Raw genomic sequence first — 21,666 nt, forward strand, 5'->3', positions numbered from 1 at the left:
AGTGACTTCAGCTTTAATTGGTCTGAATAGAAAGCTGCCTTTTCTAGTTCTCTGCTGTTGTGAGCAAAATATTCTTGAATGTGCTGACTAATGATAAATGTAACCCACAGGCACTCATGCAAACTGAATCTTACCTAACCAAAGCAATGTAGGTTATTTTGAAGTCCAAACACTGAAGTATATACAAACCCATACACCTCCCGTCTGTGTTGTCATGCTAAAAATAGATTCCTGTGAGTCATCATACCGCAATCCATTAATTAACATTCAACTCAGGCTTCACTGAATGGGCTCTCCCTCTCTCTTCTTCCCTTAATCTCCCTATTTCCCCATCTCTATCTCTCTCGTCCACCCTCCCTTTTTCTCTTGCTGTCTCTCGCCAGCAGTTATCTGACTTTGCCTTGTGAATATCTGTGTTGAGATCATGTCCTAATAATGTTAAATGGGTTTGCCTCTCTCAGCCCTTTGGTGCATCTGTTCTCCATTCATTGTCCACACTGCCCCCTAGAGGTTATGCGTAGAGGGAGCCCAATTAACTGCCAATGGGGGTGATTTGAGTCCATACATATTTATTACCGAGCATGAAACAGAATTTTGCATTATTATTTTTATTAAAAAATATGTTTGCCCGCCAGACTGCAATTATTTAGCTGTTTTCCTTGCATATACAGCAAGTCTCTGTCACTCACTGCACAAGATGAGCATAGTCTCTGTTGTTCAATGGCCCTGTCCCAATTGGAACACTAAGATCTTCCTCCGAGTCCACACTTTCAAAGTCTGCAGGGCTCGCGGGCTCTGGAAAAGTGCATATTGAAGGCGCATATTGGCAAAGGGCGCTCGAAAGCACCCTTCTGAAACCGAAAATGACAAATGGGACACCCTACAGTCTTATGGACTTAAAATACATGCATACGCGACGGCCATTGTAAGTTCACAAGACCGCAAGTGCACATGAAGGGTGCTATTTGGGACAGGACCATTGAAACAAAATCTGTTACAAAAACAGCTGTTTTGGCAGCTTAATTCGAGGAATATCCCACATAGTTCCGGAGAACAACTAGGTGCATTTATAGGGGGTTTAGCCTGTTTCTCACCATGAAAATAGTTAAATTACAAAACTAAAAACTTACGTTGGTAAATTTTCTACTAAGGTCAAAGTGATTTCGAGAGTCACAACAGGTTTACTTTATTAGTTTACATGTCTTTGATTTGAGTTGATTTAATACGTCTGGATTTAATCAAGCATTATGTTCCATTTTCTAATAAAGTTACCAGCCCGTGGTTTATTTACCAATTTTTTCTCTCCAAAACCAATCTTTAATTAAACATGGCACTTGCCAAGCTTTAAACTTGAATCCTGGTTATGTTGGGAGTACAGTACACTGGTCAATATGCTCTATTAAACTGCACGTCATACAAGTGAGAATGTGATGTGTGTAATTTGACATTCTAACTTAATTCGTTACATTTATATATCGCATTTTCTGAGACCTCAAAGCGCTTTACATAGAAGGGGGGGAATCTCCTCAACCACCACCAATGTGCAGCATCCACTTGGATGATGCGACGGCAGCCATATTGCGCCAGAACGCCCACCACACACCAGCTTACTGGTGGAGAGGAGACAGTGATGAAGCCAATCAGTATATATAGGAGGATGATTAGGAGGACATGATGGACAGAGGCCGCTGGGCATATTTTGGCCAGGATGCCGGGGTTACACCCCTACTCTTTTTCGAAGGACATCCTTGGATTTTTAATGACCACAGAGAGTCAGGACCTCGGTTTAACGTCTCATCCGAAGGACGGCACTCTTTTGGCGGTATAGTGTCCACGTCACTATACTGGGGTGTTAGGACCCACACAGACCACAGGGTGAGCGCCCCCTGCTGGCCTCACTAACACTTCTACCAGCAGCAACCTGGATTTCCCAGGAGTCTCCCATCCAGGTACTAACCAGGCTCAGCCCTGCTTAGCTTCAGTGGGCAACCAGTCTTGGGCTACAGGGTGATATGGGTGCTGAATACTTAATATACGGAGACAAATGTAAGTAAGCCATTTATCGGTTGATTTCTGCGAACAGTGTAAACACAGTGTCTCTGTGGCACTTTTGACTTGACGTAGTAAAATTTGATCAATGATGTGGTTTTGGAGTATGACTACCTGTTTAGTTGAACGACGCGTGATAGACTGGTGTATAATTTAGAAATACCACACTAAACGTCAATATTATGTGAATATTTTTCAGATATTTTCAAGGCGTATCCTTTCAGGTAGATGGTTGTAGTAGTTTGTGAGCTGTGTTGGATTGTGTCATGAAAGTGGTCAGATCTACAGGAAAAGAAAAGCAAGCAGACAACAGTTGTCATCTCCCTGTTTATCCTGCCTGACTGAAACTCATTTCCCCGGCCATGTCTACTGATCATAATCCACTATTTCCTGGTTCCTAGTTTGAAATCATTCCTTCCTAGCTGGAAATCATTCAATTTATTCCAAATTTACTTTGCGTTGACTCATTCTTATCGTTTAGTAAAGGAATAGATCACCCAATATTGAAAATTGAGCCATTATTTACACCGCCTCTTGTCACACCAAACCCATACTTTTACTTTTTGGTGTAGCATCAAAAGTAAATCGCTTTTTTGTACATTAACTTTTGAAAATAGCCTTTAGATTTTTTCCAAATGTCTTCGACATATTAATTAATTTTAGGCAGTTTTATTCTGACAAAAATGGCATCTAATTATACAGTAGTTGACTGTTTAATGAATGAGGCATTTATATAGCGCTTTACTGTTCACCCAAAGCGTTACAGTTACAGTAAATGAGGGTGTGTGTCTCTCCTAAATCATCACTAGTGTGTAGCATCCACTTGCTGCAACGCCAGCCACATAACAACAGCGCCAGTGCGCCAATATACTTGGCCAGGACACCAGGGTTTCACCCCTACTCTTTACGAGAAGTGCCATAGGATTTTTAATGACCACAGAGAGCCAGGACCTGGGTTAAATGTTTCTTTCGTAGGACGGTGCTTGGTACAGTATAATGTCCCCGGCACCCCCTGCTGGCCTTACTAACACCTCTTCCAGGGTCAACCCATGGAGCAACTGCCTCCATCCAATAATTTTTTTTTTTTTTTGATAAGCCGTTTCACTCAGATCTACATCACAATATGGATGAAAAGATCAGTTGCTACTTCTGTGACATCGCAACTTTACTTGTTTATCGACAAGATTAACACTGATTCCAAGTCACCTGAAGCCCCATAATTGCTTTCTTGTCATTTTCTTCCTCACATAAAGTTATCAAATGACCTCAGAAGACTTCGAATATAGTGCATGAGTCATATGAACTGCTTTTATGGTGCTTTTTTGTCCTTTTTTAGTTTGACACTGACAGCCCCTGGTTACTGTCAATCATTTGCACCTTCACCACACCAGTTTTGAGATTTGTTTAAATGTGACACAATGAATGAAGTGACTCTCCAGAGTGCTGCAGTCCAAGATACAGTTTTGTATCTATGAAGCAACCGAGAGCACAGTGTCCTCTACCTCACACATTATCAAACAGTGGAGGGAAGCACTGCTCACCTAGCCGTAATCCCTATGGAGTGAATTGTGTCTGAAGAAACCTCATACCCTGGCCCTCGTTCTTTCATGCCTGACAGTCTGACTCACTCAAACAGAATTCCTGTGCTCAGCCTTCCTGCTTTCTGACGTTCTCAGTGGTCTGACCGTTAGATCAGGGACAGCTGATTTGTCTGATCTGTGATGTGAATCATCTTGTTCTCTGATTGAGAGGTCACCCTTCCCTTCCTGTCCTTCTCCAGCGCTTGTGTGAGTCACACTTTCTTCAGATGGTCTGATGTTCTTAGTAGTGACAGACACTTCTAAGCAACAGGCATCTTTTTTTTTTGATATACCTGAAAGATTGACCTTCAGTTTGTTATTACAGTTATTCAAGTTATTACACAATGTCTTTTTAGCTAATTAAACATATTTACCATCTCAGGAATGTATTATAACTGCCTACAGATCATTTTAATTGTCATTTAGTGATACTTGTTAGAAATAACTGCTTAATTATTTAAAATAAAATCAATAATATGTACTACTGCTCAAATGTTTGGGGTTGGTTAGAGTGTTTCTTCTGCTCACCAAAGGCTGCATTTGGTCAAAAATACAGTAAACATCATAACATCACACAATTTAAACAAAACAAGCTAAATCTTCAGCATCATTACTCAAGGCTTCAGTGTCACATGATCCTTCAGAAATCATTCTAATATGCTGATTTGGTGCTTAAGGAACGTCTCTTATTATCAGTGTCGAAAACAGTTGTGATAATTAATATTTTTGTTAACTTTTTTTGTGAAAAACGTGATACAGTCATATTCTTTTATGAATAGAAAGTTCTAAAGAACAGCATTTATTTGAAATAGACATTTTTTGTATCAATTTAATGCATCCTTACAATTACATAGGCAATATACTGTATATGTACACACACACACACACACACACAGACACACAATTATTTAAACTATTTTGTCTGTGCTGCAGTTGTTTGGAGCTACGGTTCACTTGACTAAACAACAGTTTCTCAAGAGTTTAATGCACTTCTCATAGTTTATTACCTCCTGGCTTGAGTTTCCACCCCCTTCCTCAGTGGCTCTTGACTGGGCATGGAAGTTTGACTGGGCATTTTTTTGTACTTGAAAGAGAATTTTTCTCTAAATCAATGTTTAAAACCTTCTTATTTATTATGCCAGATTACATTAGGAATACAATTATTTAAAAATGAGCCTCCCCTACTCTTTTTGAAATGTTTGGATAGCACATTATGCATTATTTATGAGTTACTTGTGGACATGAAACTATGTGGGTGTTTGTGTGTGCAGTTTTTATCTCGAAGTTTCTATAGAAACACTCTTGAGCTTTTATCCCCCATATAAATCATAAATCGTTTAGGCCTATGTGTTATTTTTCAACATGACAGGTTGCACTGGCTCCTGACTTGGGACTGAACTTACAATTTTAGGATCAGTGGCTACCCCATTCATGTGCATATACAATGGGATGGAAAAGTCTGACATTAAATTGGAAATACAGAATTGAACATTTGATGTAAACTTTGAAATACTACTTTGAGGAGTTAATAAACAATAAACGTTATGATGCAACATATTCTACGCAATTTATAGGTCACAAAAGTAATGCTAATCAAATAATTTGTGATGAAACATTATAAGTATGAACATGGTCAATAATCATCAGTTAAAGGTCTGTTTTGTCATTGTAGGTGGAAGCAGCAACGGATTCCGAGTGTGAAAGCAAAGGCTCTCGAGAGTATCAGTCTGTTGGGATTCAAGTGGAAGACGAGAGACGGTAAATACAGAGCACATCTGTTTTATCTCTATGTGTGGAGGGTTTGTGAGGTGCGATTCGCTGAAGTACTAGCTGAGTGTGAAATGTTGTTGTCTCTGAGTGTGAAATACTGTCTCATTTGAGATCTTTCTCTCTTATACAGACAGGGCCGATTTAAGCGGTCCAACAGTGTCACTGCCGCCGTTCAGGCTGATCTGGAGTTGGAGGGTTTTCCTTTAATGGAGGATAAAGGTCTTCAGTTCGGCGGAGGTTTCCAGCGTCACAGCGAGCCCAGCACCCCTACGCAGTACGGCGCCGTACGGACCGTCCGCACCCAAGGTCTCTTCAGCTACCGTGAGGACTACCGCACCCCCACGGAGCCTCCGAGTCCCCAGCGTAGCCCCGAGCCCTGGCCACGGGAACCTGTCGCCACCGTGGCGGTTACAGTGACGCCGCCCCAACCTTCGGATTCGGGAAGAGCGTCGCCCTCATGCAGGAGGGACGGAAGCTGGTTCATGCAGCTGCTGCACACGGAGACCAAAAAGATGGAGGGGTGGTGCAAAGAGCTGGAGGGAGAAGCGGAAGAGAACGATATGTCAGAGGAAAGTGAGTTAATACAGCTCCGATTTCATGAGCTGTTAAATCTTTATATAATAATATTTGTTTGGTGGAGAGTTTGGCTCCAGGTTTCAAAGTGTCAGGTATGAATCCAAAGAAGTGTCACATTTAACCATGAAACGTTTGCAGAGCTCCAGGTTATTAGAGCCTCACACTGAGAGTGCTGCCATGTGAGCAATTACTTCTGTCAACATCTGTCAGGTTTCCATGGCAAAGAGCTCAGAGCAGCGCTGAGGCTCTGAACAACAGACTGAGAGAGACAATGCACAGAAATCAATGTGTAAGAATGCATTATGAGTGTGAAAGTGTGAATCACTTGTGTTGTGGAGTTTATGAGTGTATTATTCACATACTTTATGAATTTGAAGAAGAGCTTGCTTCTTGGCAGTTACAATTACTACACACTGCATCTGTCATGTTCTCATTGTACTTAAAGGAATAGTTCACTTTAAAATTAAAATTCTGTCATCATACTCACCCTTAAGTTGTTTCAAACCTGTATGAATTTCTTTCCTCTGCTGAACACAAAGGAAGATATTTAGAAGAATGTCAGTAACCAAACAGTTTCTGGGTCCCATTGACTTCCATAGTAGGAAAAAATATACTATGGAAGTCAATGGGACCCAGAAACTGTCTGGTTTGCACAGGAGTGGACAATGGTGACACCAGAATACAAATATTAATGATTCTGAAGCTGAAAATACAGAATTATTTTAGATGAATATGCATTCTTTCACAGACTAGATATTTTTAAAATAATGTTGTTTTTACTGGTAACATAAGACATTTGGCATTACCAGGACCCACACATATTCCCCCATTGCATTATTATACATTATATTTAGTAGTTTAATGTAGTACAGAGACTAAAACTCTGAAAACTAGATTTTTTTTCACACAGTAATTTTTATTTTGGGTTAAATATACACAATACATATTGGTGCATTTTTGTATTGCAATATATTGTCAAGATATATTGTTACACCCCTACTATTAACTGTACATGTGTGAGATTCATGATTATTAAATATGTATCTCTTTCCCTGTTTGTGTATTAGTCCTGGGGAAGATCCGGAGTGCTGTAGGAAGCGCACAGCTCTTGATGTCCCAGAAATTCCAGCAATTTTATTGGCTTTGCCAGCAGAACCTAGTAAGTAACATCAGTGCACATATGCCAATTTGTACATGAGTTTGTGTTCTATTTATGTTATTGTGCTGCGCTTTGTACTCACGGCAGCTCTTCCCACGACGCACCACTGCACTTCCACGGGGGCTGTCTGTGCTGGAGTAATTGTGGTGTACTTGACGGCCTTTTGTTCTGCTGTCATATTTATTAGATATGATACACAGCAGCACATCAGCTGATCTGAGCCAGGCATGCAGAGAACATAAATGACCAAGTACTGTGGCATACAAAGTAGAGCGATGTTTTAGAAAACAACCGAAATCCTCCTGAATAAAATACCATTATTCAGTGGCATACACTCGCAGTGGTTGATTAGGCCACATACAGATTTATGAAATAACAACAAATGATACAAAATTTAGTCATTGCATCAAATAAAAATGGTAACACTTCAGCTTGACTTCAAGCTCTTACAGTTTTCAGCCCTGAAATCTGTACACATTATAAAGCTGTGCAACCTGTGGAGGATTAGTTGTGCCACTTAAAAGTAAAGGTAGATTAGGGAACACATATTCAATATTTACTAGGAGTTTTCCCTCAATAAACGTATCATTACTGCTTATTATTGATAGTAAGTAAGGTAGTTGTTGTAGTGGTTGTTTGGGTATGGGGTAGGGTTAAGGGATGTAGAATATGGTCGTGCAGAATTAATGCAGAGTTAATATGTGCTTTTAAGTACTAATAAACAGCCAATATACAAGTAATATGCATGCTAATACGCAACTAGTGATCTAAAGTGTTACACATTTAAAATGAAGAAATCTATTATCAATGCATTTAATTCTAAATAAAAATGTAAATAATTAAATTACCATGTAAAATTTTTTTAAATTCATGTTAAAAATAAAATTTCACAAAACAATACATAATAATTTGATAAATGCCATGAATCTGTGCATGTTTTTCTTTATGTATTTGGCAAATGCTTTTGTTTATACATTTATAACTTTAAAACTCATGCAAACTCCATCAGCAAATGGAGAAGGGAAAGTATTTGGCAATTTTTTTATTTGAAAAAGTATTTTTCAGTTTATTATTATTTATTGTTATATTTAACTATTTTTAACATGAATTTGAATAAATATGTTTGTCAACTTTTTGCTGCAGGACCCCAGTGCCATGCCTCGGCCCACCTCTCAGGACCTGGCCGGGTTCTGGGACCTGCTGCAGCTCTCCATCGATGATGTTACCTCCAAATTCAATGAGCTGCAGAAGATCAAGTCCAACGATTGGAGGCTTATTGAGAGTCCTGTGAAGAAGGTGAGAGCTGATTGGTTAAAGTACTTTTGATGGTCATCAAACCTAATTTCATGCTTTTGACTGTACTGATAAAAAAAAGGTTTATTGGCATATTTCATACTGTTCAAAAGTTTGGGGTCAGTAAGATTTTTTTTTATATTTACATTAATTATCTTACAAAAAATTTAACTCAAGATGCGTTTTTTTTTTTTTTTTTAGCTTTCTAGTCATCAAAGAATCCTGATTTTTTTTTATCACAGTTTCCAAAAACAATATATTAAAGGGTTAGTAGTTCACCGTAAAATTCGAATTAAGTCATCATTTACTCACTCTAGTGTTGTTTAAATGCAGTATGGTATTCTTTCTTTTTCAGAACACAATAGGAGAAATTAAAAAACAATGTTCCACTCACACTCGTCCATATAATGGCAGTGAATAGCGACCATCATCAAGCTTCTAAAAAAGACACAAAAGTATCACAAAATGGTCCGATGCCACACGTCTCATATATTCCAAGTGTTCTATCATTGTAACGCTATATTAAAGTCCAATAAAGTTAAAGACGATCAGGGTTCAAAATTAAAGTGAATATTTATTAAATAAAACTGTATGCTGTATTATGCATCCAATACAAATAATTGGCAATGTCATTTTGCAAAGAAAGACTTTGCGCTCATGCACATACGCATTAAAACGCACATGCCTATAGACTAAACACGTAATATGCATGTGCAATGCCATCACCATTTTCACAGATTCACGTTTTTGAAGTTTACACTGAAGTTTGAAGTTTATGATAACGCTATCGCTTTCAAAATCTTGCACTTTAAAACCTATTTCAAAGTTTGTGTTCTCACGCCATGCTGACATAATTTTAATTTTAAAGGTGAACTACCCCTTTAAGGAGCGCAACTGTTCTCAGTAATGGCTGCTGAAAATTCAGCTTTTCCATCATAGGAATAAATTACATTTTAAAATATATTACAATAGAAAACAGTTGTTTTAAAGGGTAAACCCCCCAACAATATTTCAGTTTGCAGTCTTGGTGCAAACTTTTGAACAGCAGTGTATAGTTTATTAATAAAATAAAATATGGGTAACACTTTATTTTACAGTGCCCTTGTTACATATGTTACATGTACTTACAATGTACTTACAATAGTATTAACAGTTGATTATGCATAATTACATGCAACTAACCGTCAACCAAACCCTAATCCTACCCTAACTCTATAGTAAGTACATACTTAATTAATATTACTCAGTACTTAAATATATAATTGCACTGTAACAATGACACCGTAAAATAAAGTGTAACCAACATATGTAATGTATCTATATATCTAGTCTGCTGCAGATATTACCTGACACACATTTATTTGTACATTCATATCTTGTGTTTGGATATTATTTGTTGTTGTTCCAGCTCCCGCCCCCAGTACCAAAGAAGACATTGCGTAAGAGTGTGACGAGGGAAAAATCTTTGGATCTCCCTGATCGTCAGAGACTGGAGGCACGACGACGCCTAATGGCGGCCAAACGCGCAGCTTCATTCCGCCAAAACTCAGCATCAGAGCGGGCCGACAGCATCGAGATCTATATACCGGAGGCCCAAACACGGCTCTGAGAGTCACAGGGAACACCTTTATAATACCATCATCATCATTCTCAGTAACAGAGCCAGTTCGAACTATCACAATACATTCATCAAGCGAATCAAAAGAAACAAGGGTTTCGTACCTGTCAAATGGGTTTTGTAACTTGTTTCAGAACTGCCTAAAACATCCATGTGAAGTTTATCCTTTTTAGGGAAACTTACTTCACCAAAATAAACATATTGCACAACATATCGCAATTGTAGACCCACGTGATAATGACATTGCTTGATAAAGCAAAGCTTTAGATTTAAGCTTTAATCACAGCGGAATATCAAGTCCAATCTGATGATCCCTTTGTCTTTATGACAAAAATGGCATTTTTACGCCTCAAATCTAAACTATTTATTTATTTTCATTAAATGAAGAAAAGTCTTTAGGTCCGGTTCCATCTGGTTCCATCCATTCAAGTTTTGTAGCTTTATATTTCCATGGTTACATTTCATTTCTCTCTCTCTCTCTCCCTTTATCTTTGTATTTCTTTTTTTTCCTTTCATTCTCTCTTCCCAGTGAAGTTCATAGTATTTTTCTCATGAACTCTCTTGTGAGCATTTATGTAAGTGCCAGTGCTGAAATACCTCAATCATACATTTTAGACTGAAGCCGTAGGCCAGAGCGGACAGTCACAGTCACAGCCTTTTAAAAAAAACATTGTTGGTCACACTATTATGGGTAAACTTAAATCTCAGCCTGAGGGTTTACACTGTCAGAGAGATTAGAGATCACTTTTTATTATTCTCCTACTTACTGATATCAAATATACAGCTGTCACACTACTACATTCTTGATGTTTATGGTTTATGTCATTCTAGAGGAATTACTGTAGGATTTTGGGTGCAATCGCTTAAACCCTAAATTCAACAATGTAAAGGTTCAAAAATGCATTTTTGCACTTTCTTCTTCTAAATGTATGTTTGTATGTATTTCCAAGGGAAATGAAGTTCTAAAAGATATTGTTGCAGTTGAATTGCAAGGTTTTGTGAGACTATCGATTTATCGTTTCAGGTCTCTGAATGTTTTCATGCCTCACATGGTCATTCATCAGTTTGCATTTATTTTCACTGAACCATTTTTCTCTCCATATGCTGTTATCAAGCATCTGACCCATGTTCTGTGCAAAAAAAACTTATTTTTATGTCCTTTCTGTATGTCTTGACAGAGAATCAATGATTCTGTCTCGGTTGAAGGAGATGTCGGGTGTTCCCATAATTATCTAGATGGCTTGGCGGTTGGTGATAGATGTTTTATCTATTAGACTGCCTGCAGTCCAAATACCACACATCTGTGAGAGTGTGCAGAATGATAAGTTAAATGTAACTCTATAATCAAAGTAGAACTGTTCTTGAGTCTATTTGATGGCATGTGTCCGAACAGGTGACTGCCGTACACGTGAGGATGATTATATTAGATGATCAAAACCGAAGGTCAATGCTGTTTTGGATTGTTATACAATCATTGAATTTGTTTTAAAATGTAGGTTTCATTCAGAATATATCACTAAAGATACCCACTTTCTGTTCCTGAGATTTTAGGTTCTGCTTAAACATCCAGCCTTCAGCTAAAAGAGTTTGATATTCTGTTAATATGAAGTGTAAATGCATGACCACTTCTGGTTGTCTCATCCTCGACTTGCAGACAGACTCAAAAAAAACTTTTCTTTTAATTGCCATATTTTATCCACAACATATCATTACAGAAATGGACTGTCTATCAAGTACGGTCACATTTCATTTCAAATGTCAAACTATTTCCCTTACTTTCTGTGGTTTTTGCCTCGGCGTCATATAAGGCGAAGAGGCCAAAGATTAGAGGAGATTAGTTTGATAACATCCACACGAATTCCTTGTAGCTTTATATTCTCAATTTCCTTCACGAGATGACCTTGAAAAGACCTTTCCTTTAGAAGCAAATATTTTCTTTTAATTTCTCTGCGCTCTGTACTTTTCTGCTTCAAGTCATAGTTCAAACACAATTACAGCATTTCATCCAAGAGAGTCTTGTGATCGATGAAGATGACTTCACGTTAGAGGAAATTTTGGAAGTATTTTCTCGAAACGTGAGCCAAAACACAACGTTTCAGTTGTAAATTGCGTCTAAAGTCACGATACAGTGTACTAGCTCTCATTTCACACCAACAAAAGTTTTGATTGATTATTTTGCTAGTCATTATTTGAAACAAGTTCTGGGCAAATTACGGCTTTGTAGTGTGAGTCGTGGCCCTCAGCGTTTACAGAAATCCAAAGGTCATTGCTGACGCTTTCCTGGCCTTACAAACTAGTCAAGACTGTTGAAATACACTCTAAACTGATGGGCAACACTTTAAAATAAGGTCTCATTTGTTAACATTTGTTAAGCATCAACTTACATGAGCTAACAATGAGCAATATATTTTGCAGCATTTATTAATCTTTGTTAAAGTTTGCTTAAGATATAGTTGGTCATTGTTTGTTCATCCTGATTATATGATTTTTCATTATGGCGAAGTGAATGGATTCTGAGATTATTATTTTAAATCATGTTTTATGGTACGTTATTTTCTTCTTCTCTATATCATGAGTAATTATGGTTGATTATCCGGTCCTGCAGTGTGGCAGCTGTCCTTTCTGATGAACCTGCTCAATTATCAATATGCAAACGCAGTGTTTATATGCCAAATATGCTTATGTGCCACATGTTTGAACAGCTTCTGCTGTTTATAGATCCTCACACACACCATCTTCCCCATGTTTCATCATGACAGTCTGAAAGCGTTATGGTGAGCTGACCTTTAATAAACCACCTGGAAGAATAAATGCTCACTTCCCCACCTTTTAAAACAGTGGAGTCAATTATCAAATGTTGATTTGTTTGTATGATGGCCATATTTTCCTCAACAGGGTTGCACTGGGTGGTCATCTTGTTTAACCTCATGTACATTTACGCTTCTCATATGTACATTTGCTTCATTTATTTCCATCAAAATAAATCATATGTCAGTATTTATCAAAAAGAAATGATTCATTCAAAATGATTTACCCTCCGAACCACAGTATTTGAAAAACAGCCAACGGGCCTTTGGTACCGGCATGGACTGAGATGCCCAAGTTCTTGGTTTCTTCTTCTTGGGACTGGACTAATCCTGGATCTCAGAATGTGAAAAGATTATAAAATCTTAGTGAAAATAACAAATGAAAAAGGTAGTTGTTTAGCTGAGAATATTTTCCTTTATTAAACTGTATATCATATCTATATGAAGGGTGAATATAATACCAAATATTCATAATTTGTACAGAATTATATAAATAGTTATATATAAATATATATATAAAATATAAATACATAATTGATCCTTTGTTGAAGCAAAACTTTTTTTCTGCTCTTCCTTATTGGTTGAGTTGAGTTTCTTTGGGTGGCATGCACCATTCTGATGCTGAATGTGGGTTTTTCTGCTTCATTGCTTTTCCAAATCCCTTTTTTGAATGTTGTTTATTGTTACACTTATCAGTTTATTTTATTTTGTATGTATTCATGAAATGTTTAAATTGTGTTATTAATTTGTGTTACGAATTTGACTTTTTGTTCTTGGTCATCTGGATTATTTGTTTTTCTTTTCATGACTTGATTATTGCTATGATCATACATTGTAAATAATTCAGTCATTAAATTTTTGAAGGAAATGAGGTATGTAGATTGTCTTGAATTAACTAAATTACTTTAACTCAACACAACATTATCAACACAAGGATTTTTAACTTTTGCTATAGACTTGTCTCAGAGTTGTTTTATTACCGGTTTTGACAAAAACATAAAAATGATCAATTTAAACCCTGATCTGAGGAAAAATAAATAAATAAATAAAAATGTAATCTGACTAAACTTAAACTAAACAAGTTCAAAGCAATACATCCATCAAAAGAGATTTTAATTTTTGCAGTACAGCACTACACAATTTCCAGCGTCAATTTTTTTTTACTTAATAAAAATAAATATTACAATTTTAACTTGAATGTATTAACTATATAATATATGTAAATATATTTAAAATTGGGGAAAGTATTTCAATTAAAAAAAAAACATATGTAAGTGGCACTTAAATGTAACATTTATTAATTTAATGTTGATTAATTTAATCCTTGAATGTTTATGGGTAGCCTAATACATACTGGAAAATAAAATAAATGATTAAAAATCGCACTTATTGCTATTTCTGCCAGCAGACGGCGACACATAGATGTGTATATGACGGCGACAGAGCAGCGTTTGTAGTCATGTGACTGGATGCGGTCACATGATGTCTTTCAGTCTCTGGAGTGTTTGAATGTGAAGCAGGCAGTGCGTGAGCCGCCGGTGAAGGAATGGAAGGAATGTGAGCAATGTTGTTGTAGAGCTCGTGTCAAAAGAAAATATTATTAGTTTAACGTTAACTCTTTCATACGCAGGAATGCGTTTCTTGGACATTATTTTGTCTACAAGAGGTAAGAACAAAGACGACACACTTTTAAAAACAACAAACTAAGCAGAGACTTGTAACGTCGAAAAGATGTTTAGTTAGTAACGTTAAATGAGCCGTAGAAAGCGTACAGCTGAGAGCAGACTGAATGTATGATGTTTAGTCTCCACCAGCTACTTTTTACTCCTTCACATGGTGTTTAAGGTCAAGATTTGGTTGGGCACTGCAGTAAAGGGCAGAGCATTTTCTCTTAGTGAGTAATGCTGATAAATGGGACAGAGGGTGTGTGTGTCTGTAATGTAATGACTGTTTTTCTCCTTCTAGACTAGTAATTGGTTCCATCGGAAGTGACTGTAAAATCGGAGCAATGTCTTCCCTGCCAGATAACTTAATACTGTCCTCGGGTTACAACTTAAGCATGGACTACTCCTCCATGGACATTCGACTGAAAATCATCTGCCTGAGCTTCATCTTCTACACCTTCATCTTCATCCTCTCTCACGTCCTGTCTAAACTGCTGTTTCGCACCTACCGCTCGTTGTCAGCCAAAGAAAAGGTGCCCATTAATATATTAATGTAATGGTTGGCTTGTCATGAAATATTCAGTTTTTGTTGATATGAAATTGTGCTATTTGGATTATTTTCATAACATTACAATCTTTATCTTTGCTTCAAGGTCTTCTGGGATCTAGCTGCCACACGGGCTGTGTTTGGCATCCAAAGCATGGTGGCAGGTCTTCGAGCGCTCATGGAGGACTCTGCTGTCTTTTCTGATAAGATTCTTGGGCAGGAGGACTGGTCGTGGTTCAACGTGCTCTCCGCTACTGGCTTTTTTCTGTTTGAAAATGTGGCCCTTCATGGGTCCAACTTGGTGTTCCAGTCCTTCGATCTACCGTTAGCTGTGCACCACTTCTTTGCCCTGTCAGGGTTTGTTGGGGCGGTTGTGTGGGACTGGCTGGGTCATTTCTTGCCTATGGTAACCCTGCTGATGGAGATGAGCACACCCTTCACCTGCATCTCCTGGATGCTGCTTAAGGTGAGACGCGATGGTCAAGGAAAAATGTTTTTTTCTTGAAAACTTAATCAATTTGTGAGTTTTAATGCAGTTTGTTAATAGATAATTTGTGCAGGGAAAACTTTTGTGAGCAAAGAAAACTGTTTCTCTGAAGACTGTAGTGATCTTATGAAATGCCTCTGCTTTCTCACCTGTTGGCCAGTTTCACTTCTATTTTGGTCTGGGGAAAAACATGTTTTCCTTCCTCTATTCAACCTTTTATCTTGTTTGGTCGCTTAGAACACTTTTATAGTTCTGCAATATTTGTACACTGTTCTTAGAAAGAGGAACTTTTTATTTTTCACTGATAAATTGTAGACATTTAAGGTGTTGTAGGTCCTAGACAAGGGACAATAGCACATTCCTGTGCTAGACAGATGTGTTTGTCCTTTGTGCTCTCTTCTCACAACGTTTAAACGCTGCACTTATCGTCTTGCAGAGTCTCATGCGTGACACAGTGTTCAAAAAAGACGGCGAAGAAGTTATAAGAAAATGTACTTTTAAAGAAAAAATGTCTAGACCTATTCTCTGTACTCGTAACTCTTCATTGGTGCAAGTGATAGTATAGATATGTATATATATAATATCTATAAGTTTTCTTTTTCAAGTCAATTATTGTCTTGATGGATCAACAGTTTGTAAACACTCTTGCTGAGTGATTTAAAGGGGTAGTTCACCCAAAAAAGAAAATTCAGTCATTTACTTTCCTTCATGTTGTAATAAAGTTGTATGACTTTCTGTGGATTTCAAAAAAGATTTTTAGAAAAATAATAATAATAAAAATAATATGGACACAAATTTATGAAACTTTCTACAAAATATCATTTTTTATGTTCCACAAAAGAAATGCATAGCCTATACAAGTTTGAGGGTGAATAAATTATGACCTACAGCGAGTTTAATTGTTCTGTCATTTGCTTTCGATTTTTTTTAGATTATTAGAGCTCTGTGATTCAGATATTCCTCCTGTGTAGCTAATTATGAATAAACTACATTTTAATTAATAAGACCCTGTTTTGAACTTGGTTTTAAATGAATTCTCACATTCCTTCTCTTCTTTGCTAAGGCGGGCTGGTCCAGGACTCTGTTCTGGAAAGCTAACCAGTGGATAATGATTCACATGTTCCACTGCCGGATGATTCTGTCCTACTACATGTGGTGGGTATGTTGGAATAACTGGGAGCAGATGAACACACACATCCCCCTGGTTCAGAGATTTCAGTTCTTCATAGGCCTCTTCCTGCTCACGTTCTTCCTCAACCCCATTTGGATGCATAAGAAAACCCTGCAGCTTCTCAATCCTGTGGACTGGAACTTTGACAACATACCCGCACCAGAGAACGGACCAATCCAAGACCAGGCACGACACAAACCCCATGCCAGCTGATTACTGCCAAGATCAAGGCCTTATGGGAAATACAGTCCGAGGAAGACTTCAGCTATAAATGTCAGATGGGAGCAGAGAGATATTAGCCATTTTTGTGCAGTTCTGTTGCTTTTAGTGTGTATTGTGTGAAGGTTTGAAACCTAAGAGCTTTAGGTTTAGCACTAACTACTACAACTTACCACTACAACGTGAGCACACAGATTGCACGGTTAGTAAAGTTTCTATATTTAAAGGATTAGTTCACCCAAAAATGAAAATTCTGTCATCATTAGATCAACGTCATGTTGTTCCAAACCTGGATGACTTGCTCTCTTCTGTGGAACTCTTGGGGTCCAAAACAACACCTCAAGTGGACACTTGTTTTATGGACCAAAAAGCCATTAAAAGGCAGTTTTTTAATGTCATCCTTTGTGTTTTACAGAACAAAGTCATACAGGTTTGTAACAACATGAAGGCGAGTAAATTGTAACAATTAAAATTTTAGGGAATTTTAGGTATTTAGGTGAAAAAGCTTTAAAGAAAAATATTACAATTCGGATGCATGTTTCAGGGAGACTTCTGTGGGCCTGTAAATATCATGAGATCCGTTTTATGCAACTTGCTTTCAATTTCCTGTTTGAGTTGAGTTAGGCGTCCTAAAACTGCTTTTTACTCTACGTGTGTTTTGGGAGGGGCTGTCTGAGTCTCTTTTCTCTTTGTACATTGGCAGTAGGTGCAGTACAGGAGATCCTTGTCTCTTTTGATCTGATAGGCACGTATTTGTTACTCCCAGAAATGCACTTGTCTTATGATGAAGAAAATCGTGACTGCATCATGACCAAACATTATCTGTCAACTAAACTACTCTCTACTTCACTAAACGTCACTCAGTATCTGGAAACTTCAGCTCAAAGCCATCAGACTTTTTTTGTTTCCCTTTTTCTAAGGATTTTTCTTTCACAGAGATTGTGCATTGGTGTTGTTCAAAGGCTGCAGGCTGCGTTTAGTGAGCATTTGTGGATGTTTGACTAAACTCTTTGTGTTCTGCATAAATAGGGTTTGTTCTGAGTGACTGAATTATATTTGTAGGAAGGAATGTGTGTGTACGTGCGTACCAGAGAAGGATAAGGAATGGAAAAGTTGTTTTATTTTACGATTGTTTCATTTTGAGTATTACTACAATATTACTAAATATTGATCTAGAGTTCCTCAGTGTATGCGTTTTTGGTTTAACTTGATACTTCCTTTTTTTGGTCATATTTTTTTGTTTCTTTGGAAGGCGTTAAATAGCAAAAAAGCTGAAAATTCACATGAATGGCATACAGCATATTTCAAGCAAATACAACAGACAAGGCAAGCATGCATACATACAATGCTAGTGCCGGATATGAATGAAGTAAAAAAAAAACAATGCTTGACCTGTATCAGCTCAGGGTGTTGTGAGGGTGATGCACAAAGCAGGTGCAGTAGAAAATAAAATAAATTAATATATACAATACATTTTAAGGAATCTATTTTTAACTAATTTATATAACAGTGACAAAGCAGCAGTATTTGTTTTAAACCAATAGTTGAATATTACCTGCTGCTAAAATACCTTTTTCACTTGAGTTTAAAAGGAGCATTTCACAATGCGAGTCAGAATTGCTGATTTGTATAAATTGTTGGATTGTGTCACAAATGTATAGCAGGTTCGCTAAAGTAATAGATTAAAGTAAAATCATTACTGCCTGAGAGGGGAAAAATATACAAAATGACACACTCCTCCCCCACAGTATTTTTCATTTGGGAATTCATGTGTACCACAATTTATACCAAAATCATGCTTGATTATTTATATTTCCTGTAACATTTCATATTTAATTTCATAGTTTCAACAATATTAAACTGTAACAACTAACTACTGCCTGTGTTTACACAATTGACTATAGTATGTTGACTGGAAATCTGTTGTATATTGAAATATTAATCAGTGTTATATTGGGTGCACATTTCTGTTGAAATGCATTTGTTTTAATTAAAATATAGGTTTAAAATTCAAGATTCAAAGCTCATAAGATACTGTTTATGCTCTTAGGATTTATTGTTTAAAAAATTAGAACTAATAAAAGTTTTACCACAAAATATGTTTGTTTGTTTTCTCACTAGAAACTTTTTGTTGTCTTGCAGAAGTGTTGTGTCCATTTGAACTCTTAACAGTTCAATGCAGCAGGTGCGACTCGATTGCACTTACTGACTTTAGACATGTGAATGAGTGATTTCATCCATAGTGTTTTATCAGCTGTACAATTAATTATCAAAGATACCAATAGTTTTGGATTCCATTTCATTAATGTGAACCAAGGGTGATTGGGACAGAATTTCCGTCTTGTTTAAGGCTTCGTCACATAAATTAGAAACCCAACACACGTTACATTTCTGTAATACTGAAGATACCTATCCATTTGAACAGGAAACCAGTTTATATATTATAATGAAAGGATGTGTGACATACCCTTTTATGTAAACAGCAACATTTGGATGCCCTGATTTGTGTGGTGATATGTAGGTGGATGGCTGGCATCAAACAGAACGTTGACTCTGAAATGCATGAAGTAAAGAAAATGACAAGCTTTTGTTAGTTTTCATAATACGGTCATAAACCTTTTTAGTTCCATCAACCAAACTGGTTATTTTTGTTGCAGTAGTGCATCATATTTATGTTTCCATCAAAGGTTTGTGTAAAATAGTTATGACCATTTTATGACCTTATGAAAACTAGCAAGCTGTTGTCATTTTCCTCACTTCATGCATTTCAGGGTCAACGTCCTGTTTCAAAGTCCAATCACCCTCAAAGGGATAGTTCACCACCCAAAAAAGAAAGAACATTCTGTCATAATTTACTCACCCTCAAGTTGTTCAAAACCTGTATGAGTTTCTTTCTTCTGCTGAACACAAAAGAAAATTTGAAGAATGGGTAACCAAAGAGTTGTGGTGGGGCACCATTGACTTCCATAGTATGAAATAAAAATACTATGGAAGTCAATGGTGCCCCACAACAGTTTGGTTACAAACATTCTTCAAAATATCTTCCTTTGTGTGCAGCAGAACAAATACATTTATACAGGGTTGGAACAACTTGAGGGTGAGTAAATGATGACAGAATTTTAATTTATGTGTAACCTATACCTTTACTTGTTTGGGTACTTTTGCCAAAACATCTGACGGATGACAGATTTGAATGGGCAGGATACTTCTGCTAAAACACAGAGCAAAGTTATAAAAAAAAAAAAAAAACTTTCTTAACAAAATACCTCTACACTATATAATACAAAAATACAGACAAATAACTGACTCCTCAACAAGTAAGAAAAATCTGTACATAGTTCTTAAGAAACTTGTTGTTCTTACTGTTATCAGTTTAAGAGATTTTACAATAAGGGAAATCTCAGCAATAAAGACGTCAAATCTAGGTCTTGAGAATTTTTATTTATTTTTTATTTATTTACAATGCAATACAAAGAAATTAACAACATTATCAATAGCATAGTCACTCCCAGGAAAATAGAGGAATATATCCTTCAATGGAAAGTTTAAATCACATTTGATAAAATGAGAAAGATAACAACCCAAGCTCTCCCAAAGAGGCTTAACCTGATTGCAGTGGTAGAATAAATGAAGCAAAGTTTCTTCCTCAACTTTGCAAAATACACACAGGTTAGAGATATCAACAAAAGAGGCAATTTGTGAGTTGGTTGGGTAAACATTATGTAGAATTTTAAAGTGTATCTCTCTTATTTTGTTGGACATACAATATTTCTCTGGGAGTAACCATGGCTTCTTCCAGTCAAAAAAATTATTCCAGAAAAATGTACATCGGGGGGTTGTGTAAACTGTGTAATGTAACAATAGCTTTATATGTTTACTATTAATTTTTTTATCAAGAAGGCCAACACCATCCAATAAAAGTTTGGGCATAATTGTTTTTCTCTCATCAAAGAAAAGGTGTGTTTTAAATAAATGCACATAACTTGGAGACAGCTTTGACGACACAATTGAAAGTTCTAGCGGGCAAATTATACAATGTCATAAATTCTTCATATTCCAGTATACTGCCATCATTTTTAAATAAATCCAAAACAAAAACAATACCTCTATCATACCACTTATCCATAAAAAATGATTTGTTTCGGATTAAAATGTTCAAATTATTCCACAGAATTTCTTTGTGGGGAGAACAATTGTGCACATAACACAATTTCCAAGCAAGTAAAACTGGTTGGTGAAATTTAGAGAGAGAAATCGGTAATTTAGCAGGGGTGAAATTACATTTGAAAAGAAACTTTAAACCACCTAATCTACGAAATATGGCATATTGGGGATATAGTAGCTACCAAATTGAGCCATTACTACAAAGAATTTTTTTTTTTAATTCTATAAGAGCTGACTAATTATTTAAAATGTAAAACTTTCAGTCCACCCTCAGAACGTCTATTAGACAAAACAGATTTCCTAACTTTGTGAGGTCTGTTCTTCCAAATAAAATTCAATCAGATTTTGTCACTAAAAAATAAAGATAAAGAGGGATAAACACAACGAGACAAACCCTCTGCTTTAGAAGTAGCCTACTCTCCCCTCGATTGACAGAGCTCGTTGTAGCCAACAATTAAAGATGGTTCTTGTTTTCTTTATTTTATGTGAAAAATTAAGTTGTTGGCGGAGCAATATTACGTCTACACTATAACGAGGAGTGCGTAAAATGTGATGACGTTAC

The 21,666-nt window shown here is 36.8% G+C and overlaps 2 protein-coding genes across 4 annotated transcripts in view; both read left to right on the forward strand.

Annotated features, from left to right (window-relative positions):
- dlgap2a (discs, large homolog-associated protein 2a) overlaps nt 1-11,009 on the forward strand; it is a 136,385-nt gene extending 125,376 nt beyond the window's left edge. For all 3 annotated transcript variants that reach the window (XM_079631937.1, XM_079631938.1, XM_079631939.1), the window contains 5 exons: nt 5,302-5,387; nt 5,530-5,972; nt 7,043-7,134; nt 8,278-8,430; nt 9,836-11,009. In XM_079631937.1, coding sequence (XP_079488063.1) covers nt 5,302-5,387; nt 5,530-5,972; nt 7,043-7,134; nt 8,278-8,430; nt 9,836-10,036 — 975 coding nt within the window. In that variant the 3' untranslated portion in view covers nt 10,037-11,009. The remainder of the gene's footprint in view (nt 1-5,301; nt 5,388-5,529; nt 5,973-7,042; nt 7,135-8,277; nt 8,431-9,835) is intronic.
- Nucleotides 11,010-14,311: 3,302 nt separating this feature from the next.
- Nucleotides 14,312-19,033, forward strand: cln8 (CLN8 transmembrane ER and ERGIC protein). Its single transcript, XM_079632681.1, has 4 exons — nt 14,312-14,518; nt 14,818-15,049; nt 15,170-15,529; nt 16,614-19,033. Exons 2-4 carry the CDS (start codon nt 14,861-14,863, stop codon nt 16,932-16,934), a joined length of 870 nt encoding a protein of 289 aa, XP_079488807.1. The 5' UTR covers nt 14,312-14,518; nt 14,818-14,860; the 3' UTR covers nt 16,935-19,033.
- The last annotated feature ends 2,633 nt before the right edge of the window (nt 19,034-21,666 follow it).

This window comes from Phoxinus phoxinus (assembly GCF_949152265.1).
Source record: "Phoxinus phoxinus genome assembly, chromosome: 13".
NCBI classification, from domain to species: Eukaryota; Metazoa; Chordata; class Actinopteri; order Cypriniformes; family Leuciscidae; genus Phoxinus; species Phoxinus phoxinus.